We start from the raw sequence: 25,690 nt of genomic DNA, 5'->3' as shown, positions 1-25,690 counted from the left end.
ACAGTGCACACTGTAGTCTAAAGCACACAGGAGTGTTAGCTTATTACGTACACGTTGGTAAGCTGTCTTGTGGCAACTGACGAACTGAAACAAATGAGCGTGCTGTGTGTGCAACAGCGCGACAAACTTTACCTGTCCTTTTATTAACTGCACAAGTAGTGCTGGTCATAGCTGCTGGCTGACTGGGTAAGGCTGTCATGGGTCGGTAGCTCTGTCCACCGTTTTAGGGAACATATTTAGTTTTAAAGTAAGTTACAGGGCTTTTCCTGCCTTTCTGGAGGGCTTATATTTCACTTAAAACGATCTAATATGCATGTCCACATAATAATGGATTATTATAATTATAATATTTTAAAAAACACGCTGTATTTTAAAGAACATACATTAAGAAACAGATTATATTAGATTTATATTTTAAATAAGACAAAATGCTGATTTTACAGCAGCAAAATTATTGTATCTCTACAGTTTAAAAATGTAATAAGCTTTCTGCCTGCACAGAGTGGATAGTGAAACAAATGGAATCATCATAAATACATTATTATAAATTTGTTACTTTTTTCCCCTCATTGCTTTATAATTGTAGCTCTAGTAATAAATAATAAGGGAAGGATTCTGGATCAGCACCATGATGGAAACTTGTGCCCACAGTATATACAGTATTCTGAAGAAGGTCTAAAATGTCACTGTGTGTGCATGCATGTGTGTGTTTTATGTATATGGATTTTTGAATTATTACTCATAATATAACATTGTCCAGACATGGCTGGTAAGGACATGAGGAGGAAACAGTAGGAGCTGTGTGAGGCTACTAAAGGCAGTGGATCCCTCAGCAGCTGGATTACAAAGAGCACAGGTAACATTAACACATGTACCAGTTGTTGGAGAGGTATTCCAGTTTAAAAATAATAATAAGCACAACTGAAATGTTTTGCTTCTATAACATTTTTCTGTCATCATTTTATTATAGATTAAGTGTAAGAGTTGTTAAGTGTGGATAATTAAATAATAGTAACAATAATAATAATAATGGATTGGATTTCATATAGCGCTTTTTAAGGCACCCAAAGCGCTTTACAATGCCACTATTCATTCACTCTCACATTCACACACTGGTGTGTATTGCAATAGTGTATTGCAATAGCAAGTTATGCCTTGTTCTCAGATGGACAGCAAGTGGAGAGTGATAGATGAAATGAGGGGATGGAAGGAGGAAGAGAGGCAAAGAGTGATTCACAGGCAGGGTCTAGTTTATTTCTCAGTTTTTTGTTGCCTTATGGCTCCAACCGCTGTCACCAATCTTTGCATTTTGTTATTATCTCATGACACTTGTTTAATCAGCTACCATCTCTCCTATGGACTTTTTAATGTCTACAGTCTCAGATCAACACAGCCCTGCCCTCCAGCACTATCAGCAGCAGGAGCAGCAGCAACCCCTCAACAGCAACATTGTACTCATCAGGTAAAACATAGGCTACGTTTGCTTTGCCTCACAACAGTGATATAGTATGATGCGATCCCATATTAGATTCTTGATGAATGTGTGTTGTTGTTATTCAGCCTGGTTCAATGTGCCCTTTTTTAGCTTTGAGCACCCGCCCCTATAAACGTCTCTGCATGGTCCTGCTAGGCAGCATCATTAGAAGACATAGCATAAATTTTCACTGCTATGCAGATGACACGCAGCTCTATCTATCCATGAAGCCAGGTAACACACGCCAATTAGTTAAACTGCAGGAATGTCTTAAAGACATAAAGACCTGGATGGTCGCTAACTTTCTGCTTCTTAATTCAGATAAAACTGAGGTTATTGTACTCGGCCCTGAAAATCTTAGAAATATGGTATCTAACCAGATTCTTACTCTGGATGGCATTACCTTGGCCTCCAGTAACACTATGAGGAACCTTGGAGTCTTTTTTGACCAGGACATGTCCTTCAACGCACATATTAAACAAATATGAAAGACTGCTTTCTTCCATTTGCGCAACATCTCTAAAATTAGAAATATCCTGTCTCAGAGTGACGCTGAAAAACTAGTTCATGCATTTATTACTTCCAGGCTGGACTACTGTAATTCTTTATTATCAGGAAGTCCTAAAAACTCGCTGAAAAGCCTTCAATTAATCAAAAATGTTGCAGCAAGAGTACTGACAGGGACTAGAAAGAGAGAGCATATTTCTCCTGTTTTGGCTTCCCTTCATTGGCTTTCTGTTAAATCCAGAATTGAAATGAAAATCCTGCTCCTCACATACAAGGTCTTAAATAATCAGGCCCCATCTTATCTTAATGACCTTGTAGTACCATATCACCCTATTAGAGCACTTCGCTCTCACACTGCAGGCTTACTTGTTGTTCCTAGAGTATTTAAAAGTAGAATGGGAGGGAGAGCCTTCAGTTTTCAGGCCCTTCTACGGAACCAGCTTCCTGTTTGGATTCGGGAGACAGACAGGAGGAGGAGGAGGTGGCTGGGGAGAGGGAGGTCTGGGCTTCTCTGCTTGGGCTGCTCCCCCGGGACCCGGCCCCGGATAAGCGGAAGAAAATGGATGGATGGATGGATGAATTGAATTGTCACTGATGTCATCATGATGAATCCTTGATGTATTTATAGTTGTCATTTGTTACATGTTTCTATTGATCATTTGCTATTGACTTTTAAGTGCCTTTTTTTTCCAGAAACAACACTTCACAAGGAATTCAGAACCTAACCTGTCTGCACTTAACAGGACAGCCGAGCAGGATGACCTGGCTCAAAGAAAACAGCAGGTCAGTGTTGTGGCTGGTCTCTGTATTCAGGATCACTGGTTTGATGGTGCAGCCTGCTGCTGGTTCCAATGTAAAATAATATTTCATATTAAAATGGTGAAGAATAGTTATAAAATCGGATAGTCTAGAAGAAGTGACTGTATTTTGACTTCCATCATTACTGTACAACTGATTCAAGCTCTTTTCTGGCATTAATATTTCAAATCTTAAATCTTAATACATATTAAAGTTTTTTAACTTTCAACACTGGAAACACAGGTGTGGTATTTCAATATTTCAGTCCTTCCCACTTGTGAGCAACAGTATCCTCCTTGTTACTCTTACGTTGTTACTGTGTTGCATTGTGGAAAGATATCAATCAAAACGAAAAGCTTTACAATACCATGCTGGTGTTTGTTCTGTTAGTTTTTTAGTTTTCATCTTTCAAGCTTAAAATCCAGTGCACTGCAGTTTACAGTATTTCAAAAATCCACATATGGCACATTTAAAAGTTGTTCACAAAGTGCTTTGGTAGACAATATATTAAAATACTAAATTCTTCAAAATTAGCACAAAACAAACAAAAATAAAATATTAACAGTATTCAATTATGACAGGGTAGATGTATAGCACAGCACTGGGGAGCAGAACTGCTTGTAAGCCAATCCCAAAAGCAAATGACTTTAAGAAACTCTTCACAGCCCCAGAGCTTCTTTCTTCACACTGCATCCCAACAGTACATTTCCAGCTTCCACACACTTTGTCACACGAGGTGCTTAAAAATAAAACAAAACATGAAAATATTATAGTATTGGATGCAGGAAAAACAGTTGTTTTTAGTATCAAATGGAAATAAATAAATAAATTAACACATAAAAAAAACGAGCAGTTATTATCGGGGTTATTACCATTCTGAGCATGGATCCATGAGGCAGCCTTCATAGCAAGAAGCTCCCACTCGTCCTTTGCATCCATTTTGAAACCATGAAGCCAGATCAGAGCCAGAATGGTGGCCCAAACTTCCTTAGTGACCTAATTCATCAAATCAAAGTCATTAACGTGAAACAGGTAGAAAAAGTAGTTCAGAACAACTTCATCTTCATGGAAAATACTTCTGCTGCTGGATGATTTCTGGATAATATCAGACTTCAGTGCAGTTCAGTGGGTACTCAAGAGTGTAAGTATCAGTTATGTTTTGCTCTGAAGTTTTATGTATGACATGTTTTTTATGCAGATGGGCAGACCTATTTTTAGTTTGACTTCATTTTCATTAGTTTTATTTCATATTGTAGTTACATTTTTCAGCTACATTAGGCATTTTCTTTTAAATTGAACAATTTGATTATTTAAAAAAATAAAATAAATTACATTCTAGGTTTTTTGTTATGATTTGACTTAACAGCAACCCACCAGTGCAGGCTTTGATTTTTCCAACTTCTCACAAGTCTTTCCCAGTGCAGCAGCCAGAGCTGGATCAAGCAGCCAGCAGCCAGACGCCTCCTGGAGTGAGACTAAGTGCAGCAAAGGGTCTCTGGGTGGCTGCTCGGGCACAGAAGCTGAAAAAAAAGTGCAAAAATGAAATTATAATCTGACTTGACTGATCTGATTAAGACACCAGATGAGAAGACATAAAATAGTTTACAAAATAATTAAATGGATAAACCACCACATCATAAGTGAGGACCATGGAGTCTGAGATGTAGCTCTTGGGTGTCTTGTTGTTTCTCTAAGCATTGTGTGGTTTGACCTTAAGGTGAATTTCAGATCAACTTGTGGGAAGATTGGCAGCTCTTTTCAGTGTTTTTTCACTTTTGAATGACCTTTTTCACTTTAGAATGGATAACTGTTTGAGAGATTGTTTGACCTTATAACCATTGCTAGATTGATGAATAGCAAACAACTGCTTCTCTAAGATCATTGGGTTCCTCGTTCACATTGTGTTCACACACGTGAAAGCTCCAGACCAGTAAACTGACAAAAAAAGGCGAACACTCTAGCTGATTATCAATTCTTAGTTTATTTATTTTGACCATAGGATTTAAAGAGAGTATTGTTTCCTTTTACAATAACTGTATTTCATTACTTTTGTGAGAATCAGTTTATATGGTCTGATCATTGAGGTTGTTTGACTAATGTTGTAGGGTCTTGATTTTACATTGTTGGGAATTTGGACTGTATAACTAACATGGATTTGAAATGAATTAAAACAATTCACCTTAATGAGCTCACTGGCTGTCTAGAACAAAAAATACTATATAAAACAGTATATGTAAAATATTAGTAATGGATGCTATTACTCTTGCATTGCATTTTACATTACTTTCATGCTACTCTATAACATGGCCTGAGATTCATTGTCACAAAATGACCACTTAATAATATAAAAATTAAGTAAAATGCCCATATACCAACATAAATCCCTATACTAATGAGTGCTAACAAATACCTTCTTTTAGTATTATACATGATCACAAAGGTTAAAACAAAGATTAAAAATCAGTCCAACGAGCTCGTCACAGGCTTTTTCTCAGTGATTGTCATATACATTTACACATTGTAAATGATTGATGTGTATGGCTGTAGGGCTGGGTATCGTCACTGATCATCATCAATTCGATTCGATTTGATTTGATTCAATTCAATTCATTTTGACTAGGACAGTCAGAAATTTTATAATTCTGATCATTTTTTAGTACATATCAATATTTTTATATTCATGTATAAAAACAAAGCTGACACTTCATGACTGACTTCACCAGAGGTGTGAGCATCACAGCAGATGCCTTTTTGTGAAAGTAAGTAAGGATAAAACACAGAAAAACACAAAGGAAATTTTCCTGACACGGCTTTTTAAAGCAGATAACCTTAAAAATATTCTGCAGTAGATCAAAAACTGAAGAAAACCATGAATCAACACGTGAATATTACATGATGCTGCTGAAGTGAAGCAGAGCAAATTTACAGAGGTTTTATTAAAGACAGATCTAAGCGTTTGCAATTATGCATAATTTTAAAAAGTTTAAATGTCTTTTTTTTATTGAACAGCAGAAATTAGGCTTTCGGGTCATTTAAAAAAATAAATAGAAAAATAAAACAGTGGCCGACAGCACTGTACACAATAGAACTCTGGTACATAATAAGCAATCGAAAAATGCAGAAAACAGAGATTTGAGATGGGGAACTGTTCTTTAAGTACACTGAGAGAGAGAAAGAGGAAATTAATGGTGATGTTTATCAAATGTGAAGCGTAGTTTTGATCTTCTTTTGCTGCTGGTTTAGTGAATTTTGGTCAAAGAGTGAAAAACCTGCAGCATTAGAATCTGTGAGATGTCCGATGGCGTATCTGTGTACATCCGGGCTTTGTGTTTACAGCTTTGTGTGGATTATGTTTACTTGCTCTCATTTGTTGTCTTAGCTGTTTGGTGGTTGTTGAAATAGTTTTGTGAGCTTTAAACTGAGATTCTGTCATTTTTGGCAAAATATTTTTATATATAAAAATTGATTCAGGATTTAATTAATTAATATCGCGTTATTCAAGCTAGAATTTATTTGAATTGGAAAATCTGAATTTTTTTAAACCCACCCCTATATAGCTGTGCTTTTCTATATACTTACAATGCATATTATTCTTGGGAACAGATTTTGGAGCTGCATCATCAGCCTCCAAAGGCATTTCACGAGATTTCCAGAACTTAACTAGTTTCTTCTTCATCTGAGAGAACACTCTTGTGATGTTGTCAACATTTTTGGCAGGTTTGTAGCTACAATCTGTTGAGAGAGCAGAGAAACAGGAATCTGATGATGCTCAAGTAATTACTAAAATACAAAACAAAGCCAAATTAAACATTCTGGTAATGCATTTATTTATTATGACTAACAGAAACTCATTTTCATGAGTATATTGCAAAGCAAAATATGAAATCCTGCTCTAAATCCACTAAGCAAAATATCACCCAGTGCAATGGTTTCTCTGTATAATGCAAGAGAATGACAACAGAATATTCATTAACCAATTTATGGGTAGAACTATTTCATGTCTTTTTTATAGCCATTGCACAGCTAGGGTCTATAATTAGTAGATTAATAAATAAAATATCATGTAAAAATTGGATTCAGACAACATTATAATGTTACAGATTGTAGTGCTCGAGAGCATGCCTCGTGGGTACCTAAGCGACACAAGTTAAAAAATCTTCAATTTAAAAACACTTGTAATAATATATTTTATATTATCTAAAATTACAGACAGACAGTTTTTACTTACTCTCAGATTGTTGTGTTACAGTAGATGCCTCTTGGGTACCTAAGTAACACAATTTAAAAAATCTTCAATTGAAAAACACTTGTAATAATATATTTTATATTATCTAAAAATACAGACAGACAGTTTTTACTTACTATCAGATTGTTGTGTTACAGTAGATGCCTCTTGGGTACCTAAGCAACACAATTTAAAAAATCTTCAATTGAAAAACACTTGTAATAATATATTTTATATTATATAAAAATACAGTCAGACAGTTTTTACTTACTCTCAGATTGTTGTGTTACAGTAGATGCCTCTTGGGTACCTAAGTAACACAATTTAAAAAATCTTCAATTGAAAAACACTTGTAATAATATATTTTATATTATATAAAAATACAGACAGACAGTTTTTACTTACTCTCAGATTGTTGTGTCACAGTAGATGCCTCTTGGGTACCTAAGTAACACAATTTAAAAAATCTTCAATTGAAAAACACTTGTAATAATATATTTTATATTATATAAAAATACAGACAGACAGTTTTTACTTACTCTCAGATTGTTGTGTTACAGTAGATGCCTCTTGGGTACCTAATCAACACGATTTAAAAAATCTTCAATTTAAAAACACTTGTAATAATATATTTTATATTATATAAAAATACAGACAGACAGTTTTTACTTACTATCAGATTGTTGTGTTACAGTAGATGCCTCTTGAGTACCTAAGTAACACAATTTAAAAAATCTTCAATTGAAAAACACTTGTAATAATATATTTTATCTTATATAAAAATACAGACAGGCAGTTTTTACTTACTCTCAGATTGTTGTGTTACAGTAGATGCCTCTTGGGTACCTAAGTAACACAATTTAAAAAATCTTCAATTGAAAAACACTTGTAATAATATATTTTATATTATATAAAAATACAGACAGACAGTTTTTACATACTATCAGATTGTTGTGTTACAGTAGATGCCTCTTGAGTACCTAAGTAACACAATTTAAAAAATCTTCAATTGAAAAACACTTGTAATAATATATTTTATATTATCTAAAAATACAGACAGACAGTTTTTACTTACTATCAGATTGTTGTGTTACAGTAGATGCCTCTTGAGTACCTAAGTAACACAATTTAAAAAATCTTCAATTGAAAAACACTTGTAATAATATATTTTATCTTATATAAAAATACAGACAGGCAGTTTTTACTTACTCTCAGATTGTTGTGTTACAGTAGATGCCTCTTGGGTACCTAATCAACACAATTTAAAAAATCTTCAATTGAAAAACACTTGTAATAATATATTTTATATTATATAAAAATACAGACAGACAGTTTTTACTTACTATCAGATTGTTGTGTTACAGTAGATGCCTCTTGGGTACCTAAGTAACACAATATAAAAAATCTTCAATTTAAAAACACTTGTAATAATATATTTTATATTATATAAAAATACAGACAGACAGTTTTTACTTACTCTCAGATTGTTGTGTTACAGTAGATGCCTCTTGGGTACCTAATCAACACAATTTAAAAAATCTTCAATTTAAAAACACTTGTAATAATATATTTTATATTATCTAAAAATACAGACAGACAGTTTTTACTTACTATCAGATTGTTGTGTCACAGTAGATGCCTCTTGGGTACCTAATCAACACAATTTAAAAAATCTTCAATTTAAAAACACTTGTAATAATATATTTTATATTATATAAAAATACAGACAGACAGTTTTTACATACTATCAGATTGTTGTGTTACAGTAGATGCCTCTTGAGTACCTAAGTAACACAATTTAAAAAATCTTCAATTGAAAAACACTTGTAATAATATATTTTATCTTATATAAAAATACAGACAGGCAGTTTTTACTTACTATCAGATTGTTGTGTTACAGTAGATGCCTCTTGGGTACCTAATCAACACAATTTAAAAAATCTTCAATTGAAAAACACTTGTAATAATATATTTTATATTATCTAAAAATACAGACAGACAGTTTTTACTTACTATCAGATTGTTGTGTTACAGTAGATGCCTCTTGGGTACCTAAGCAATACAAGTAAAAAAAAAATCTTGAACGGAAGAACACTTCTAACTAGAAAAAGTTGCATTTCCTGCGAAAATGCCAGGCGTATGCTATGTACCTGAAATGGTCTGCTGAAAACAGCCCAAAAAAAAAAGCAGTACTGTCTGCTGAAAACATACTGCCACAGGTAGGATTCAAACCAGTGTCTTCTGGTGTCAGAATGCCTTCTCTACTCAGTGAGCTAAAGCTGGGCTCCTCCCAGTGACCTAAACAGGCCTCTAAATTTGTAGTGTCTGATGAGAGGCAAAAACGGTCGTTTCTTGCTGTTACAAAACATTCTGTAACTCGAAAAGTACTCAGGCTAACGATATCATTCATTCACTGTAAGAATCAGCAGGCTTTGGTGAACAATCAAGGCAATGGTTTCAGGTCCCTAGGAAAATCCATCTAGGAGATATGATGAGCGAAAAAACGGCTTCATTTCCAGAGTTTGAAATCTGAGAGTAGGACAGATTTCTTACCCTGAAACAAACGTAATTCATGGGAAAACGGTAAAAGCTATCAAAAAAACTTCTTTCACAGTGAGCGTCACGAGTGTCTGAAGATATATTGGCACCAGGCTCATATCTCTAGGGGTTAGGGTTTAGGACATATGACGAGTTGAAAATGTCTCCTGTTACAGAATTTCAGCTGTGATTTCACTGGAGTCTCCACAGACATTTAATTGGGAAAATACAGACAGACAGTTTTTATTTACCATCAGATTGTTGTGGCACAGTAGATGCCTCTTGGATACCTAAGCAATACAAGTAAAAAACAAAAAACAAAGAGACATTACAGGAATATAAATAAATAGTATAAACTAAATAATTAGATCCATAATTTGTTTAACACAGATAATTTTTGTAGTTTTGTCACTATGGACTACCACAGTGTACAGACAGACATTTGGCTTTAATTTGGGGATTTGTACAAAAATGTTGCACAAAGTTGGATGCTAATTAAATTTAAATAATCATCAAAGTCTATGCTCTATGTCTAAAGAGCAATATAAACTAGTTGTTGTAAAAAAACAAAAGAGTTAATTTATATTTCTAACAGTTGTTTTATTAGTGACACTGCAAAATTTAATAATGTGACTGCGTTGGTTTGAAAAAAGTCTTATTGAAGATGAAGTGGCAAAACAAAAAGGGCCTTTTACGTCACTAAGTCCATAAAGTTAGCAATGAAAACTGCATGGGCATGCAGATGCATGACACTGAACATAGGGAGACAGAGACATTAAATACATACTAGATAATCAAGGAAGAGGGAAGAGGTGGGAAGCAAGGCTGATAACTTCAAACAATGCGTGGGGAAATGAAACCGAATATAGAACACAAAAGACAAAGGTTACCAAAATAAAATGGAAACATCACAGACTGAGACTTCATGATACACACAAGGAAGATGAAGAGCTAAACTAAGGACACCTAAAAACTAAATTATGAACAAACATCACTAATCGGGTATAAATACAAAGGAAAAACACAAAGGTGACCAGTAACCTAGGAGTCAAACTAAACATGATAAACAGAACTCAGAAGTCCAAAAACATAAAATGCTGGGTGCAAAAATCATGACAGCTTTAGACAAAAGCCTGTTTTAAAATTGGCAAATAAATAAATAAAATAAAATAAATAATAAAGTTTTCTTTCAATGTTTTAAGATATTTAATGAGTTTATAGGAACCACACATTTGCGCATTTCTAATTCCATTTAATCTGTAATTTCCCTTTACAAACCAAGTCAAAGTCAACACAAGGACGAATAGGAGACAGTAGAAAATATTAAATAACAATGAACTTACTCGTAGGGGAAGAAACATAGTTTATGTACTCTGTAAAAAAAAAAAAAACACAGGAAAAAAAACAACTAAAGTTAAAAAATGCTGAAATCAGCAAACAATGAACTAAATCATTGGCTTGTGTGCTTGTTACCAACACACAAGGTTTGTCAGTTCAGAACGCTTTGCTCACCATGGTGTGCCTTAACATGTTCTGGTCAACACCCTGTATTTCAGTCAGTGGTGTTTGAGATCTTGTAAAAATTGAAGGAATTATGAACATATTAAACTACTATCAGATTTTGAATTAGCATACAATACCATCTGGAAAGCATCTGATTGGCAATGGCTTCATTTTTCAGTATAAGTTAGATCTCAAACACACTGGAAATGCAGTAAAGTCTTCCATAATAGAAAAAACACACAATGGAACATGGCTTTATTATGGTTTGGCCTCCTTAGAGGCCTCAACATTATTGAAGCACTGTGGGATAATCTTCACTGGTGGGGAAGGACCGTGGGATAGTGCATGAGATTGAGTGTCGTTTAAGGGTCTTTTTCATGAGTGAGGGAAGAAGGGAAAGGGACATCGACATATGGATTGGCAACACGGCTGGTGTGACGTGGATGCTGCATTGCTCTGTTGTTGTAAAGAGAGAGCTGTGCATGAAAGCAAAGTTCCCAATTTATCAGTTGATCTACGTCCCTACCTTTACCTATAGGATGAATGGATAGGTTGCAAATATGTTGAACATCGCACAAGGCACAGAAATGTGTTGGTCTGGCAGATACCATATAAGATACCTTATAATATAATATATAGTATTTACTACATCTTTTAACCTGGTTAAAAAACAAAAAAAAGACCTGGTAATTATGTCTTCTAAAATTTGTACTTCCAGGAAATTTGTGCCACCTAAAAATTTTACTGCCAGGAGGCTAAACGGTAGCACTGGTGGCTGCTAGCATTTTTATTGTTTTTACTTACTATCAGAAAGTAACTCAAGGATAGGGTAAGGGGGCAGTGATCGGTGAGATAAGGAATACCTTATAATAAAAATAAAAAGGGGTCAGGTAAATACATATGACTATGTAAGAAAAATGATTAGATAAACCTTTTACCACAAGAACACCCAACTTTTCATAATAAAGTTGCAAATATGATAAATAGCAATTAACCCACAGAAATGTGTTGGTTTGGCAATTACCATATTTACAGTAAAACACACATTTGTGTTTCTATTCTATTTAGCTTTTTTCTTACCATCAGAACCTGGTGTGGAACACTCAGAAACTATGGCAGGTAAGTGTTACGGCCCTAGCAGGGCCTCCTGAAACTACTGTTGTGTGGGTGTGGTGTTTTCTCTCTGCCTCTTCCTCTCTTGCTCCACCCCTCTGTCTCTCTCTTGCTCTTCTCTCTCCCCAGGACACAGCTGCTGCTCATTGGCCTCATTTACCACCTGGGCCCAGTCAGCAATCACCTCTCTGAGGTCATATAAGCTGGGGATGAACTGGATGTAGGTGGGTGGTTTTCTCTGGTGTCTCTGTTTTGTGTTCTAGATTGTCCTGCCTGTGGTGTGGAGTTGTGGAAGCAGTGTGCAGTGTAGCTGCTACATGTGAGTAGTGTGGGCTTGTGGGCCTCTGCAGCAGTAAAGCTAGCTGCTGCTAGTGACAGGGTGAGCTTGTGGGCCCCTGGAAGTGCGTCCTCGTGGTGTGGAGTTTTTTGTTTGGTTGTTGTGTTCTTTGTTGTTGCAACCTTTTTCTTTTTCTAGTGTTATTGGTAAAACGGCGTTGCCGGCTCTTTATGTTAAGTTTATCTATAATAAAAACTATTTTATTTACTGAACACCTCTGTCTGGTCTCCTTTCGTTCTGTTCTGGACCCATTTGTTACCAGTCCCCACACACACACCCCTAGACCTTCATCGTGGGGACGTAACAGTAAGGAAAACATTTTCAGGTTTAAAAAAAAAAAATAAAAGATTGGAGGCAAAGACATTACAACTGAACTTCTTACCATGGATCAACAATGAACCTATACTAGCAAGGTTATTAAACTGTTTAATATGTCAAAACAGTGCAGCTGTTCAGCTTGTGACAATTTACTTTTGCCTAGTATGGAAAGCCACTTCTCCACATGTTACTAAACTTGATGGGAGCATTCAATTACTGTGATATGTATTTTCAACAAAGTGTCCTCATCTGCCGCTAATGCTCAGATCATACATTGTTCCTGAGACCCTCTATGATGCAGAGCTGCAGTGTGCAAAGCTGTAATCAAGGCAAACTCATTTGAAAATTTAAGAAAGGCAAACTTTCTTCTGTATCATAATCCTATTTTTATTTCATTCATTTGAGGTCTTCAGTATTGTTGTACACTATGGCAAAAAATAACCAGTAAAATCCTTGTACTGTATAAGGAGGTATATCCAAACTTATGACAGGTACTCATGGTGTTTCTTCCACTGCAGTGTTCAAGGTGTATAGGTTTTCAGACTTCAAAATATCACTGCAGATGTAACAACTCAGCTTGCTTGATTTGCTGCTTCTGTTAATGACTACCATTGCAAATGGGGATATAAAAAAAAAATGTACTGCAAAAGCTGTTTTGAAATGTGCAAATAAAAATATAGTAACTTCTGCTACAAAGATGTGTTGGTTTATTCAGTGTTATTTCATTACACATCAAGTGGATGAAGACAGAGATGCTCAATTCTACACCCCTGAGGAGGCATCAAAGAGTTTAAAATCCCCGAAGCCTCATCCACTTGGGACGGTCTAAATAAGGGACTTAATATCTAGCCCTAGGAAAGTTTGTAAAGTACAGAATTCAGAAATATGTACACATGTGATTGTGATAATAGTAATTTGGTTTGAAATTTCAGAAAATTCCTAGTAGGGTAATTCTTAAGATCAGACACTAATTATTTAATGGAGAGCAAGCCCAAATATATTGTACAAAAGTAGCTGCAATCTAACAATTCCTTTGTGTTATTCACCAGGGACACAAAATATGTGCCAAGGTCTACACAGGCAGATGGCGTGGAGATGAGAGAGCTGAGACAGCTGAGACTAATCAGACATGACGAGACGGGAAGGAGAGAAACTGAAAACACTAACACAGGGCCTCCAGACTCAGGACCATGACAATATGGCTTCTTTTTTGCATGATAGAACTTTAACCTGAATTTGAGGATGGCATGGAAAACTGAGTTAAAAGACAGTGATTTCTGAAAGTGTTCCTGAGCCCTGAGAGAATCACGCCTGTTTTTAATGCAGTGTCACCTGATGGCCCAAAGATCAGGGGCATACAGTACTGATTTCTGACCTTATCTCCCACACAGGGAGATTTCTATACATTCTCAGAATCTTTTGACACTATTGTAACCCAGCTGGAGAAATGGGTTAAAATAAGATAAGGTTTGTAAGTGATTTAGTGATTCGTTTAGTTATAGAATTGAACTTTTATTTGTTTTATTTTATTGTCACAAGAAGTGATAATGTGAAAAAATGTGTTTTAGTTCCACACTCCTGCTGTGCCTAGCAGGAGGTTTTATTTTGAAGATTTACTGGAAGTTGTGTGTTACTATGGCGTGTTGTTACCAGCCATTTGAAGGAAAAAGAAAAAGATGACACTATCTTGTTTAGCAGCAGAAACTACCTCTGTTACGGAAGCAAAGCTTCGTAAAAGTTGTTAAAGTGTTGAGAAGTTATTCCCTAATATCTCAATAGTGAGGTGAATGTTAGGCAGAGCTGTCGAGGTCAGCAGAGGTGGCGGCTAAATTAACTTTGTTCCACGTGTCTTGGTCAGGTCTGTCAGTGAGCTATGGGCTCCATGAGGAAAGACCAGTGATTCCAATGATGGCAAGCCTCCCAGTGTGATCTCTAGGATCCAGCACAACCAGTCAGACGGCCATTGGTTTATCTGATTTCTGGTAGGATTCCACCAGTCATCCCGAATGGCAGCAGTGAACAGACAAAAAGAGTGCACTCTAGACTATAAATACACAACATGTGAAACTTCTCTAGACTTGTGAGTTGCTGCAGGAGTGGCGGTCCTAGCCTGTTTGGCGCCCTGGGCGAACACTCCCTCTGGCGGGTTGTGTGTGAGACTTTAAGTCATCAAACTGTAAATTTTAAATTGTTATTGATCCTTTTACCCCTAGTCCTAAAGTGTATATTTATTTTTTACTCTTCTTATATTTATTGTTTGTTTGCTTGCACTGCTGTAACTGGAGCCTCGTTGTCTTTCCCTCTATATACTGGACTGTATGTAGCGGAGATGACAATAAAGTTTACTTTGACTTCAGCAGCAAGCAGGCGCACCGAGGGCTCCACGCTCACTTTTCCCATATAGAATTTCGAAAAAACATCGGTACAAATTATAAGTCTGTATCATAATGTCTGGTCTTTTCGTGTTTTTTGGTTTATTTTTATTTTATTTTATTTTGCGAGTTGGTTATTAGATGCTGCTCCAGCCAGCCAGAGAATCCCGAGCCGCCCCGCCCTCTCCTCCCTGTGCCGCAAGCAGCAGGCGGACCTCACAAACGGATGGCGCCCTTACTCCCAGCAAATGGGCGATAGAAAACCGATAGGTGCCTATGCTATTCCCAATATGCGCTAGGATGACGTCGGGGCAGCATGAGTACGAGCAAATTTTTTTTTTTTTTGGCGATGCCCATGATGCCGTCCCCCACCACGATGGCGCCCTGGGCAACCGCCCATATCAAAAACCGCTACTGCATTGCAGATCATTCCCTCACCTGATCTGTGCTTTGACTTGACTGACCCTCTATAAAACTCTGAGGAACAAACTGTAATATAAGGTTGCAACCTACCAAAATACCTTCAAAGGGGAAATTCCAATAATTAAGGACATTGCATTTTATTTTTACTTTATTTTGTAAAGGGCCCTGGTTGTTATTTTTGTTGTGATACTGTTACCTGTTGAAAGCTGAAGTCACAGTTAACTGAAATTCCTGTGTGTTATGATTATTCGCACTCATGTCAAACTCCTCCCGGAACCTAGAGTGAGGTGTACTTAACCAGGAGTGGGTTACACTATGTACACCTGATGAGCTATTCAAAGTTTTAACAACTTTATTCTGAGAAACATTATTCAGATATTGTTGCACAACTTGTATACAGAGTTTTTTACAGATTGGTAACCTCTGCCCATTTTGACTTTCAAGAATTTCTGCCTCTCCAAGATGCTCTTTTTTTATACCTGGTCATGTCGCTGACCTGTTGCCATTTTATCAAGTTAGTTGCAGAAATGAACCCTAGGGATTGCCTGCTCAACCCAGTAAGCTAAAAACCAGTGGCAACTGTTTCTTGTCAGTTGTATTTACCAGGTTCAGGTTCAAAGGGAGACCTCAGATTCCCCAGATTACTTCTGAGGTCTTCAGTAGCGTTGTACAAAACAGAAAAAAAATAATAAGCACTGTTATACTTGCCCGTCTAGATCATCTAAACCAGCGATCCCCAACACCCAGGCCATGGACCGGTACCGGTCCGTGAATCGTTTTGTACCGGGCCACTGTTGAGGCTTGGGTGTGACATTTATAGTTTTCATTAACTCGGTTTCCCTGGGTCTTTTCCCATGTTGTAGTTGTGTGTCTTATTTTGAAAGAAATATTTACGCATTACCATAGTGACCAGAGAGCATTAAGTGGCAGCGAGGAGGATAATTACTCTCAATGTTATTAGCACATTTCAGGACGCTGCTAATAAAGTTCACAATTACACAGTGAATTCGCGTTTATTATTATATTTACAAAATACCACAGTTTTTGTCATGGTCGTATCATTTTATTTTGTTGCATTTATCCACGACACCTTAAAGGCCGGTCCGTGAAAATATTGTCTAACATTAAAGCGGTCCATGGCGCAAAACAGATTGGGGACCGCTGATCTAAACAGTCACAGCACATGTCCTCTTAAAAGAGGAAAAAACAAACATAAATCAAAATATGTCAACATCAGCAAACAATCAGTATTTACTAAATTTTTGGTGGCTGAGCTTCTTACCATGACTAAAAACAAGCATTTTAAAACCTATACAGAGTAAATTATACAAAGTAATACAGTTGTTATAATGACAAAATGCCACATTTTTATACACAATTGGTCAGTCATCACTAAAATAAAAAACAATTCCATGCAACAACCTTATGAAGCTGTGTACAATAACATCAACTGAGTACAAATAAAATGTAAAATCTTAAACTTGCTTTACTTTGATGTGCCCATTTCTTGGGGCTTTTAAAAAATGTGTCTGTTTGTGTGGAGTCCTGCCTGTGCCCCTGGACAATAACATTTAACTATTAATCACAATTTTGCTAAATAAAAGAATCTGACTTGCATCAGTCACATGATTCTCCACATTACGTTTGAGGCTGTTGTACAAAACAGAAAAACAACTAATAAGCACTGTTTTACTTACCCTCATCTAAACAGTCATAGCACATGTCGCCTTCGCAGGGAGAAAAAACAAACAAAAGTCAAAATATGTCAACATCAGCAAACAATCAGCATGTCAGCCAGCAGTGCAGGCTTGAAACCAGATCCGGGCCAGACCTGTCTGCTATGTGGGAAGGATAGTGGGTTAAGGACCGGTCATTTGGTACTGGGCATTCAGAAAGACTGACCAAAAACCTATTTTATTGATTATCAGAGTTTGAAAGATCTTTTATTTTGAAAAAATGCTTATCTCAGCCACATGACATCAAAAATGTCAAAAATGAGTAACAAACAAATGTCTTTGGGGAGCTTATTTGGAAAGCGCCCAATGAGGAGACAGGACAAGAGACTTAAACTTCCAAGAAAAACAAAGCTGCATTTAATAGACAACATCGGGATTCCTACATGAAATATGTGTTTAATGCTACAGGTGATTTTCATGCACTAAGCCCACCTTGCATAATATGTGGTGACATGCTACCAAATGAGGCTATGAAGCTTTCAAAACTGCTTTGGCACATGAAGACCATGCAACCTGCATTGGACAACAAGCCTTTGGAGTTTTTGGAAAAGACAAAGCATGAACAAGACGGACAGAAGCAATTGCTAATGGCCACCACCTCAAAATAAGCAAGTGCACTGAGAGCATCATACCTAGTGGCTAATGGCATTGGTATGGTGAAGAAACATAAACATAAACAGAAATCGGTCATGATCTGATCCTTCCTACCACTAAGGACATTTGCAGTAAACTTGGTTGCACCTGAATGTGAGTCTACACACCGTGTCGTTCACAGGGAAATGTGGCTTGCTGAAAAATGTTACCTGAACTTAACAGACTATATAACGATGTCATTAAAGTAATTAACTTCATCAAAGCAAATGCCCGTGTCTGTTCGAGCATCTTTTTAATAAGATGAATGTAGAGCACAAACAACTTCTCGTACACACAGAAGTAAGCTGGCTATCTGAAGGAAGATCATTGGCCAGAGTTCTTAAAAGAAGACTTTTAAAAGAGTTCAAGCGATACTTCCCAGGTGAATCAAGCCTGTCCATGCAAGAAGAAGATCAACTGCTGGAGCTGAAAATGATGGTGGACATGAAAATATGTTTCAGACAACAACTCTGTCAGTGTTCTGGATTAAGATCAAGGCAGAGTATTCAGCGACTGCCAAAAAAAAAAGCACAGAATGCCTTGCTTCAATTTACGACATCCTATCTTTGTGAAGTGAGATTTTCTGCAGTGACAGTGACCAAAAACCAGATAAACTGGACATAAGTAACACATTTTGGGTGTGATTGTCTTCCGTCATCCCTAGATGGGACAGGCTCGTAGGAGGGATACAAGCTCAGGGCTCCCACTAAGTCAGCGAGCGAGTTGTGTGTAGTGAGTCTTCAAAAGTTTATGCTGAGAAACATGCCTGCTATTTTTACTTCCAATAAACTGCCTTTTCAAGATGCTCTTTTTGTACCTGGTCATGTTGTTGACCTGTTGCCAATTTATCCAGTTAGTTGCAGAAATGATCCTTAGGGATTACCTGATCAACCCAATAAGCTAAACCAGTGGCAACTGTTTCTTGTCAGTAAACTTACTATCCCAGATTTTTATTGTCCTGTTCCAAATTTCTTCAGATGTGTTGCTTATGTTATTTATTAATTTATTTTTAATAACACATGACATCTTATTTACCATGAAAACCAGGTTCAGGTTCAAAGGGCAACCTCAGACTCTCCAGATTACTTTGAGGTCTTTGGTAGTGTTGCACAAAACAGAACAAAAGTAATAAGCACAGTTATACTTATCCTCTAGATCATGTAAACAGCTATAGCACATAGCATAGTCCTCTTAGAAGAGAAAAAAATATATATATATAAAAACAGAATATATATTTTTATATATACATTTTTTAAAATTTGAGCACACGCCCCTTCAAGCATCTCTGCATGGCCCTGCCCTGCAGGACAGAAATCATGCAGTGATTTCCATGACACTGGAGAACCAATAATAAGCACTGATTTACTTACCCTCTAAATCTTCCATGGAGTCATCCCAGATGTCGGCTAAAAAGAGAAAATAGAAAGCATTCACTAAACTTCAGGTTCAAAGGGAGACCTCAGATTCTCCAGATTATGTTTGCGGTTCGGTAGTGTTGTAAAAAAACAAAAAAGAAAAGAAAAAAACTAATAAGCACTGTTTTACTTACACACTAGCGAGCCAAAAGAGTTATTGCACGCACCATAGTCCACTTTGAAGAGAAAAAACAAACATAAGTCAAAATATGTCAACGTCAGCAAATGATCAGTATTTACTAAATTATTGGTTGCTGAGCTTCTTACTATGACTCACAACAAGCATTTTAAAACTTCTACAGAGTAATATAGTTGTTATATTGATAAAATGCCACATAAGTAAACATTTTTGCACACAACTGGTCAGCATTCACTAAACTTTAGGTTCAAACGCAGAACTCAGATTCTCCAGATTACTTGTGAGGTCTTTGGTAGTGTTGTACAAAACAGAAAAAAAAACTAATAAGCACTGTTTTACTTACTCTCATCTAAACAGTTATAGCACATGTCCTCTTAGAAGAGAAAAAACAAACATATGTCAAAATATGTCAACATCAGCAAACAATCAGTATTTACTAAATTTTTGGTGGCTGAGCTTCTTACCATGACTTACAACAAGCATTTTAAAATTTATACAGAGTAAATTATACAGAGTAATATAGTTCTTATAATAATAAAATGTTACATGAGTAAACATTTTTACACACAATTAGTCAGCCTTGACTAAACTTAAAACAGTAACAGGTAACAACCTTATGAAGCTGTGGACAGTAATATCAACTGAGTACAAAAAAAGACAACCTGGTGTAAAATCTTAAACTTGGTTTACTTTGATTACAGATTCTTCTATTACATATATTTCTCATCTAATTCATGGTCTTTATGGGACTGGAGCCTATCTCAGTTGTCACAGAGCACAAGGTGGGGTACACCCTGCAGGATAGAAACCATGCAGTGATTTCCATAACATTGCGGAAAAAATAATAGAAAAATTAATAAGCACTGCTTTACTTACCCTCTAGATCTTCTATGGAGTCATCCCACATGTCAGCTAAGAAGAGAAAATATAAAGACAAACGAAAATATGTCAAAATCAGCAACAAATCAGTATTAACTAAATTACTGGTTGCTGAGCTTTGTACTATGACTCACAACAAGCAGTTGAAGTAATATTTTTCATTCATATTGTATATTTGGTATATTTTCACACCATAAATCACAACAAGTGCAAATATTTTATACACAGTGTATCATGGTCTCAGTGTCTGCTGGGTCGGCCCAGTGTGGCTACAGGTGTTTTGTTTTTCTCTCTCTTTCTCCTTCTCACTCGCAACGCTCTGCCTGGACCACGGGCTCCGGCCTTTGGTCCTCGCAGCTGCAAGTAATTTCTCACCTTTGGTTCATCATCCTATTTGCCAGCCACTTTAAGGCAGTGGCTCTGAGCTTCTCATTGCTGGACTATTGGGTAACACACATCAGTGTAATCCTGGGTTTGCATAATTCTGAGTTTTCTTTGTGCTTTCCTTGGTACTGAATATCTCGTGCTTGTATATAGATTTCCTGGATCCATCCTGAAACCCATTTCCCGGAACCTGTGCTTGATTGTTGGTTGTTTAAGTCTGGCGTGTGGGAGGAGGAAGATGTCCCAGTGAGGAGCAAGTGCATTGGCAGTGGAGCGTGTGGAGCTGTGTGTGAGACTGAAGATCCTGTTTCCCCTGACGCATCCCGTGGACCCCTGGAACCCCTGACCCCCCCCCCCATCAAGTCTCTCACTATCCTATTTGCTGTATTGTCACTCTTTTTCTTCTTCTCTTATAATATATATCATATACTTTTTCCACTCTTCCACACCTACATCTTGAGACCTGTGACTGACACTTTTATTTTTTGCTTTTGGATTACAAGTAGTACTAAATGTAATAATGATTTTTCTAATACTCTTCATATTCAAAATAAAACAGAAAAACCTTCTGATTGCTGATTTTTACAATATTATGACTCTCCTGTGCCATTCTGCTCTGAACATTATCACTGCGCTTTCATTCACTTAGCTGCATGTATAAATGTGTTAAACCTCAGGTATGCCGCAAACGTCCATGCACACACATGCTTTTCAGTGCCAGTCATTCAGCTTTGTACTTACTTCCCCCAGCATGTCCACACAATGCTGGTCTAATAGCCGATGTCACTTTAAGATAAAAGGGGGGGGGGGGGTATGATGTCAGGACAGGACAGAAAGGAATGCAAAGATGTGATTTATTTGATTTATTCTATTAAACGTACTTTCTTTCAGCTTTTTACTTCCTGGTCATTTCTGATATGTGGAGACCACCTTGGAAACCACCTACTACCTAACTGTTTTTTTGTTTTTTTTAAGGTTTGTTTATTAGTTTCTTGAATCGACTCTAATATTCTGCAATTAAAGCTGTCATTACACACACTTCATTCAAGTTCAGCTATCTTTTTCTTCAGAGCTGAGTTTTCTTTTGCTTTTAAATTAAACTCACTGGGTGTTGGAATATTTTTGTGCTTCATGGGTCCTTGAATCACCCTGCCGTTATCTCTGTTGACAGCAATGAAAGCAGTGAAACAACTGCTCACTCCTGATTGGACACTGAGCTGTACCACCTTCTCCTTCACTCCTCCATCTTGTTGTCCTCTGAGCTCTCTATCCTCCATCTCCAGGGAGCGAATCAGAGTCCGAGCACCCAACCTGTGGACTGTTAATCTGCAGACAAAAAGTAACACACACAAAGATACTACATTTGTTTACCTGTGAATTAAATGTTTTTTTTATAACTGTGGCTGAATGTGGTTGGTGTCTTGGCTGCAGGGTAGGAATGGAGCAGTGGATTCAAAGTGTGGTGTCAGGAGAGGCTGGCCTTCGCAGCTGGCGAGCATCATCTAATCATGCTTTACCTATTTCAGTAGCAGCCGAGGCCAGAGAGGGTAGATCCGTTCAGAACTGCTGCAGCTGGAGGAGCTGATAGCAGAGACCAGAGGTTGGAGAGCTGAGCAGTGGGCACTATAAAGTGTGGAAGTGAACATAATAATAATAAAAGTCTGGGAAAAATATCTGGGTCATGCCAGGTCCTTTCTTGTCTACAAGTGGTGCCGAAACAACAGTGAGGGAAATCTTTCCCAGATTTGTGGAGAGCCATCATGAACCGGTTAGGGCTCTCTCCCCAGGACCATCAGCACCACTTCTGGGATGGTCGGATGGGGCCAGAGGTACGACCCTTCACGTATGCCAGGTGGCTGCACAATGCCACAGCCAAATGGCTACAGCCTGATCTCAGACCGCGGGAGATTCGGCTGCCAGTCGGGACAGTGGAGTGGGTCCGTTGCCACCGGCGGTGAGCCTTGAGGCTGTGGTGACGCTGAATGAGGACCACCTGGCAGCATGGCTGGAATATCCACTGGAGCGGCTGCAACCAGTAGTGGCTAACTGACCTATCCCGGCCCCACGAAGAATGGTCCGGGTCCAGGACAGATGTACCGCCTACTGGTAAGGTGCCAAGGGGATACATTTGGTCTGTATGCAGACCCTGTTCCACCAAGCCATGATTGCCCCGGCAGCATTGCTGGAGACAGAGTGGCTGGAGGTTAGGTGCATGCATGGCGGCATTCATAAATATTGCTTGGTTTCAGCGGAAATTAGATACAAAGTGAAAATGCATAGTTTGCGCCTGACGCACCCCTTAATCTTGGGAACAGACTGATCCGGGTTAAGTCAGTTAATGGTGTGTTTCGAGGAGCATTCGCAGCCGATATGGACATGCATGGTGTGCACTGCGCTCAGCGGTGACTCCGGGTCCAACGATGACTCTGGGGAGGAGAAGATAGCAGGGCCTTCTTGGGAGGCACCGCTGCCTCCAGCATTTCCCTCCATGGAAGATTTTCCAGGTGTGTCTTTACAACCCAATGGCCGGTCACATGGGATATGACAAAACTCTGGATCGAATAATGGCTCGATTTCACTGGCCAGGCATATGGGCGAACGTGCCCTGCTGGGGCATGTCCTCCCCGGAGTGTCACCTGGTTAACCAGCTGACCATTCCAAAACAGCCAGCTGGCTTTGTGGCCATTGCCATTAATAGAGGGTCCATTTGAGTGCATTGGCATGGAACCCATTTCACCGGAGAGCATGTTGTGTTAGTTCTGGTGGATTATGCAGGAAGCCGTGCCGCTGAGTACCAGTGTGGCCCAGGCACTGTTTCAGGTCGTCTCCCAAGTTGGCATCTTGAAAGAGATATTGATTGACCCAGGCACGTCATTCATATCGCACACTAAAAGAGTTGTACGAATTATTGGGCAATAAATCTTTCCGGACCAGGATCTTCCACCATCAGACTGATGAGTTGGTGGAGCAGCTGAATAACAATTTGAAGTTCATTCATGAGGATGAACGCAACTGGGATCACTGGTTATACCCTCTGTTGTTTGCAGTGCAGGAGGTGCCCCAGGCCTTCACAGGATTTTCTCTCTTTGAATTACTGTTTGGCAGAAAGCCATGGGGGGTGTTGGACCCGATTAAAGGAAACTTAAAAGGAAGGTCCAAGCCCTGCAAAAACAAGATTCATTACGTCCTGGAACTGAGAGCAAAGGTGCACATGTTGGGGAGGTCATCAGAGGGACTGGACTCAAAGACAAACTGCTTGTAAAGTTGCTCACCAAGTGGCACGGACCCTTTGTGGTTACACGGCGAGTGGGGGACGTTGACTATGAGGTGGAACGGTTGGACAGGGGAGGAGCCACACAGGTATATTACCTCAACCTCCTGAAAGCATGGAGAGAGGATAAAACTGCTTCTATGGTGAGTCTAGTTAAGGAAAGTGCGTTGGTGAGTTGGGTCCGGAGGTGTCAAATTCCACCATTCCCACCTCCCTTCATTGCGTTCACAGCCCTACAGGTTGCCTGAGCACATGAGACAAATTATGCAAAAGTAATTGGCTGAAATGCTAAAAGCTGGGTGGAATTACACAGCGCGTGTTGTAGCCCCATACTTCTTGTAGTTAAGAAAGATGTGTCTATACAGTTCTGTGTTGACTACTGTAAGGTGAACAAGGTCTCACTGTTTGATGTTTATCTCATTCCCTGGGTCAACTTGCTCCTGTACCAGTTGGGCACTGCTCTTTTTTTTTTACGACACTAGAATAACCAAGGCCTACTTGCAGATTCCCTTGTCTGCAGAGTCTAAGGAAAAACAGCCTTCCCCACTACATAAGGTTTGTACTTGTTTGTCACACTTCAGCTTGTACAGAATCCCAGCCACTTTCCAGCGCCTCATTGACCACGTGATGTATCCACAAGCTGCATATCCTGCTGACCACCTGGACAATGTTATCATCCATAGAGACACCTGAGTGGTGCTTGTGCGGCGGGTGACCACAGTCCTGGCGTCCCTGAGGCAGGCGGGACTCACAGCCAACCCAAAAAACTGTTGGTTGGATGGAGGGAGGTACAGTATTTGGGGTACCACTTGAGGGGCAGGCAGGTGCATCCACAGATAGATAAAACAGCTGCTATTCCCATCCCAAGACAAAAAAAGAAGTGAGGTGGTTGTTGTGAGTGGCTGGTTACTACTGCCGGTTTGTGCCTAACTTTGCGGACCTGACCTGACTCTCACCCAAGATCTGGTCCAGTAGGCGGAGCAATGCACTGGTGAAGAGGACTCTCTATGGGAAACCTCTGCTCCACCCACCTAACGTCTCCCTCACTTTTGGTTCTGGTGCGGGGGGCCGTTTTGTCCCAGCTCAGCCAGATAAGGGGGGTTGCCTGCCCAGTGGTGTACATCAGCCGCAAACTGTTGGAGTGGGAGGCTAGGTAAAGCACCATGGAGAAAGAGTGCCTTGTCATCCGGTGGGCAGTTGACTCCCTCCGTTATTACCTCCTGGCCTTGCTTTCACCCTCTGTTTGGTCACACCCCGCTGCAATGGATGCTAATGCCCGGATCACATGGTGCTATCTGGCCCTCCAGCCTTTTAAGTTGAAATTGCCGGGGGCGCAGATAGTCATGGCTGATTTCGTCTCCTGCGCGTGGGGGGTCGGGCATGAGTAGGCTAGGCTAGGCCGGAAGGCTCCCCTTTATAAGTTGGGCAGTGGGGGTGTGTGGCGTGGTGTAGTTGACGGCAGGGGAGGAGTGGTGCAGAGAGTTCAGGGTGTGGTGTCAGGGGAGGCTGGTCTTCACAGCCGGCAAGCATCATTTAATCATGCCTTCCCTATTTCAGTAGTGGGCAGGGCCAGAGAGGGGAGATACAATTGGAGCTGCTGCAGTGGGAGGACTTGGCAGCAGAGA

The 25,690-nt window shown here is 38.8% G+C and overlaps 1 protein-coding gene across 50 annotated transcripts in view; it reads right to left on the bottom strand.

The window, feature by feature from the left end:
• Positions 1 to 2,448: 2,448 nt before the first annotated feature.
• LOC100710285 (von Willebrand factor A domain-containing protein 5A) overlaps positions 2,449 to 25,690 on the bottom strand; it is a 40,981-nt gene continuing 17,739 nt past the window's right edge. For 2 of the 50 annotated variants that reach the window (XM_019367394.2, XM_019367414.2), the window contains exons 14-42: positions 21,900 to 22,120; positions 21,536 to 21,580; positions 20,408 to 20,443; positions 19,875 to 19,904; positions 19,527 to 19,568; positions 19,348 to 19,383; positions 17,306 to 17,335; positions 10,886 to 10,915; positions 9,794 to 9,832; positions 9,018 to 9,056; positions 8,884 to 8,922; positions 8,750 to 8,788; positions 8,616 to 8,654; positions 8,482 to 8,520; positions 8,348 to 8,386; positions 8,214 to 8,252; positions 8,080 to 8,118; positions 7,946 to 7,984; positions 7,812 to 7,850; positions 7,678 to 7,716; positions 7,544 to 7,582; positions 7,410 to 7,448; positions 7,276 to 7,314; positions 7,142 to 7,180; positions 7,008 to 7,046; positions 6,359 to 6,511; positions 4,154 to 4,299; positions 3,652 to 3,775; positions 2,450 to 3,518 (exon numbers count right to left, since the gene is read on the bottom strand). In XM_019367394.2, the coding sequence (XP_019222939.1) occupies positions 3,439 to 3,518; positions 3,652 to 3,775; positions 4,154 to 4,299; positions 6,359 to 6,511; positions 7,008 to 7,046; positions 7,142 to 7,180; positions 7,276 to 7,314; positions 7,410 to 7,448; positions 7,544 to 7,582; positions 7,678 to 7,716; positions 7,812 to 7,850; positions 7,946 to 7,984; positions 8,080 to 8,118; positions 8,214 to 8,252; positions 8,348 to 8,386; positions 8,482 to 8,520; positions 8,616 to 8,654; positions 8,750 to 8,788; positions 8,884 to 8,922; positions 9,018 to 9,056; positions 9,794 to 9,832; positions 10,886 to 10,915; positions 17,306 to 17,335; positions 19,348 to 19,383; positions 19,527 to 19,568; positions 19,875 to 19,904; positions 20,408 to 20,443; positions 21,536 to 21,580; positions 21,900 to 22,120 (1,636 nt within the window). In that variant the 3' untranslated portion in view covers positions 2,450 to 3,438. Of the gene's footprint in view, positions 3,519 to 3,651; positions 3,776 to 4,153; positions 4,300 to 6,358; positions 6,512 to 7,007; positions 7,047 to 7,141; positions 7,181 to 7,275; positions 7,315 to 7,409; positions 7,449 to 7,543; positions 7,583 to 7,677; positions 7,717 to 7,811; positions 7,851 to 7,945; positions 7,985 to 8,079; positions 8,119 to 8,213; positions 8,253 to 8,347; positions 8,387 to 8,481; positions 8,521 to 8,615; positions 8,655 to 8,749; positions 8,789 to 8,883; positions 8,923 to 9,017; positions 9,057 to 9,793; positions 9,833 to 10,885; positions 10,916 to 17,305; positions 17,336 to 19,347; positions 19,384 to 19,526; positions 19,569 to 19,874; positions 19,905 to 20,407; positions 20,444 to 21,535; positions 21,581 to 21,899; positions 22,121 to 25,690 lie in introns of all 50 variants that reach the window. The other 48 variants (XM_019367403.2, XM_019367399.2, XM_019367396.2 and 45 more) reach the window with 48 other exon arrangements.

This window comes from Oreochromis niloticus, linkage group LG14, assembly GCF_001858045.2.
Source record: "Oreochromis niloticus isolate F11D_XX linkage group LG14, O_niloticus_UMD_NMBU, whole genome shotgun sequence".
In the NCBI taxonomy this organism is placed as follows: Eukaryota; Metazoa; Chordata; class Actinopteri; order Cichliformes; family Cichlidae; genus Oreochromis; species Oreochromis niloticus.
This window is presented reverse-complemented; position numbering and strand designations above follow the sequence as displayed.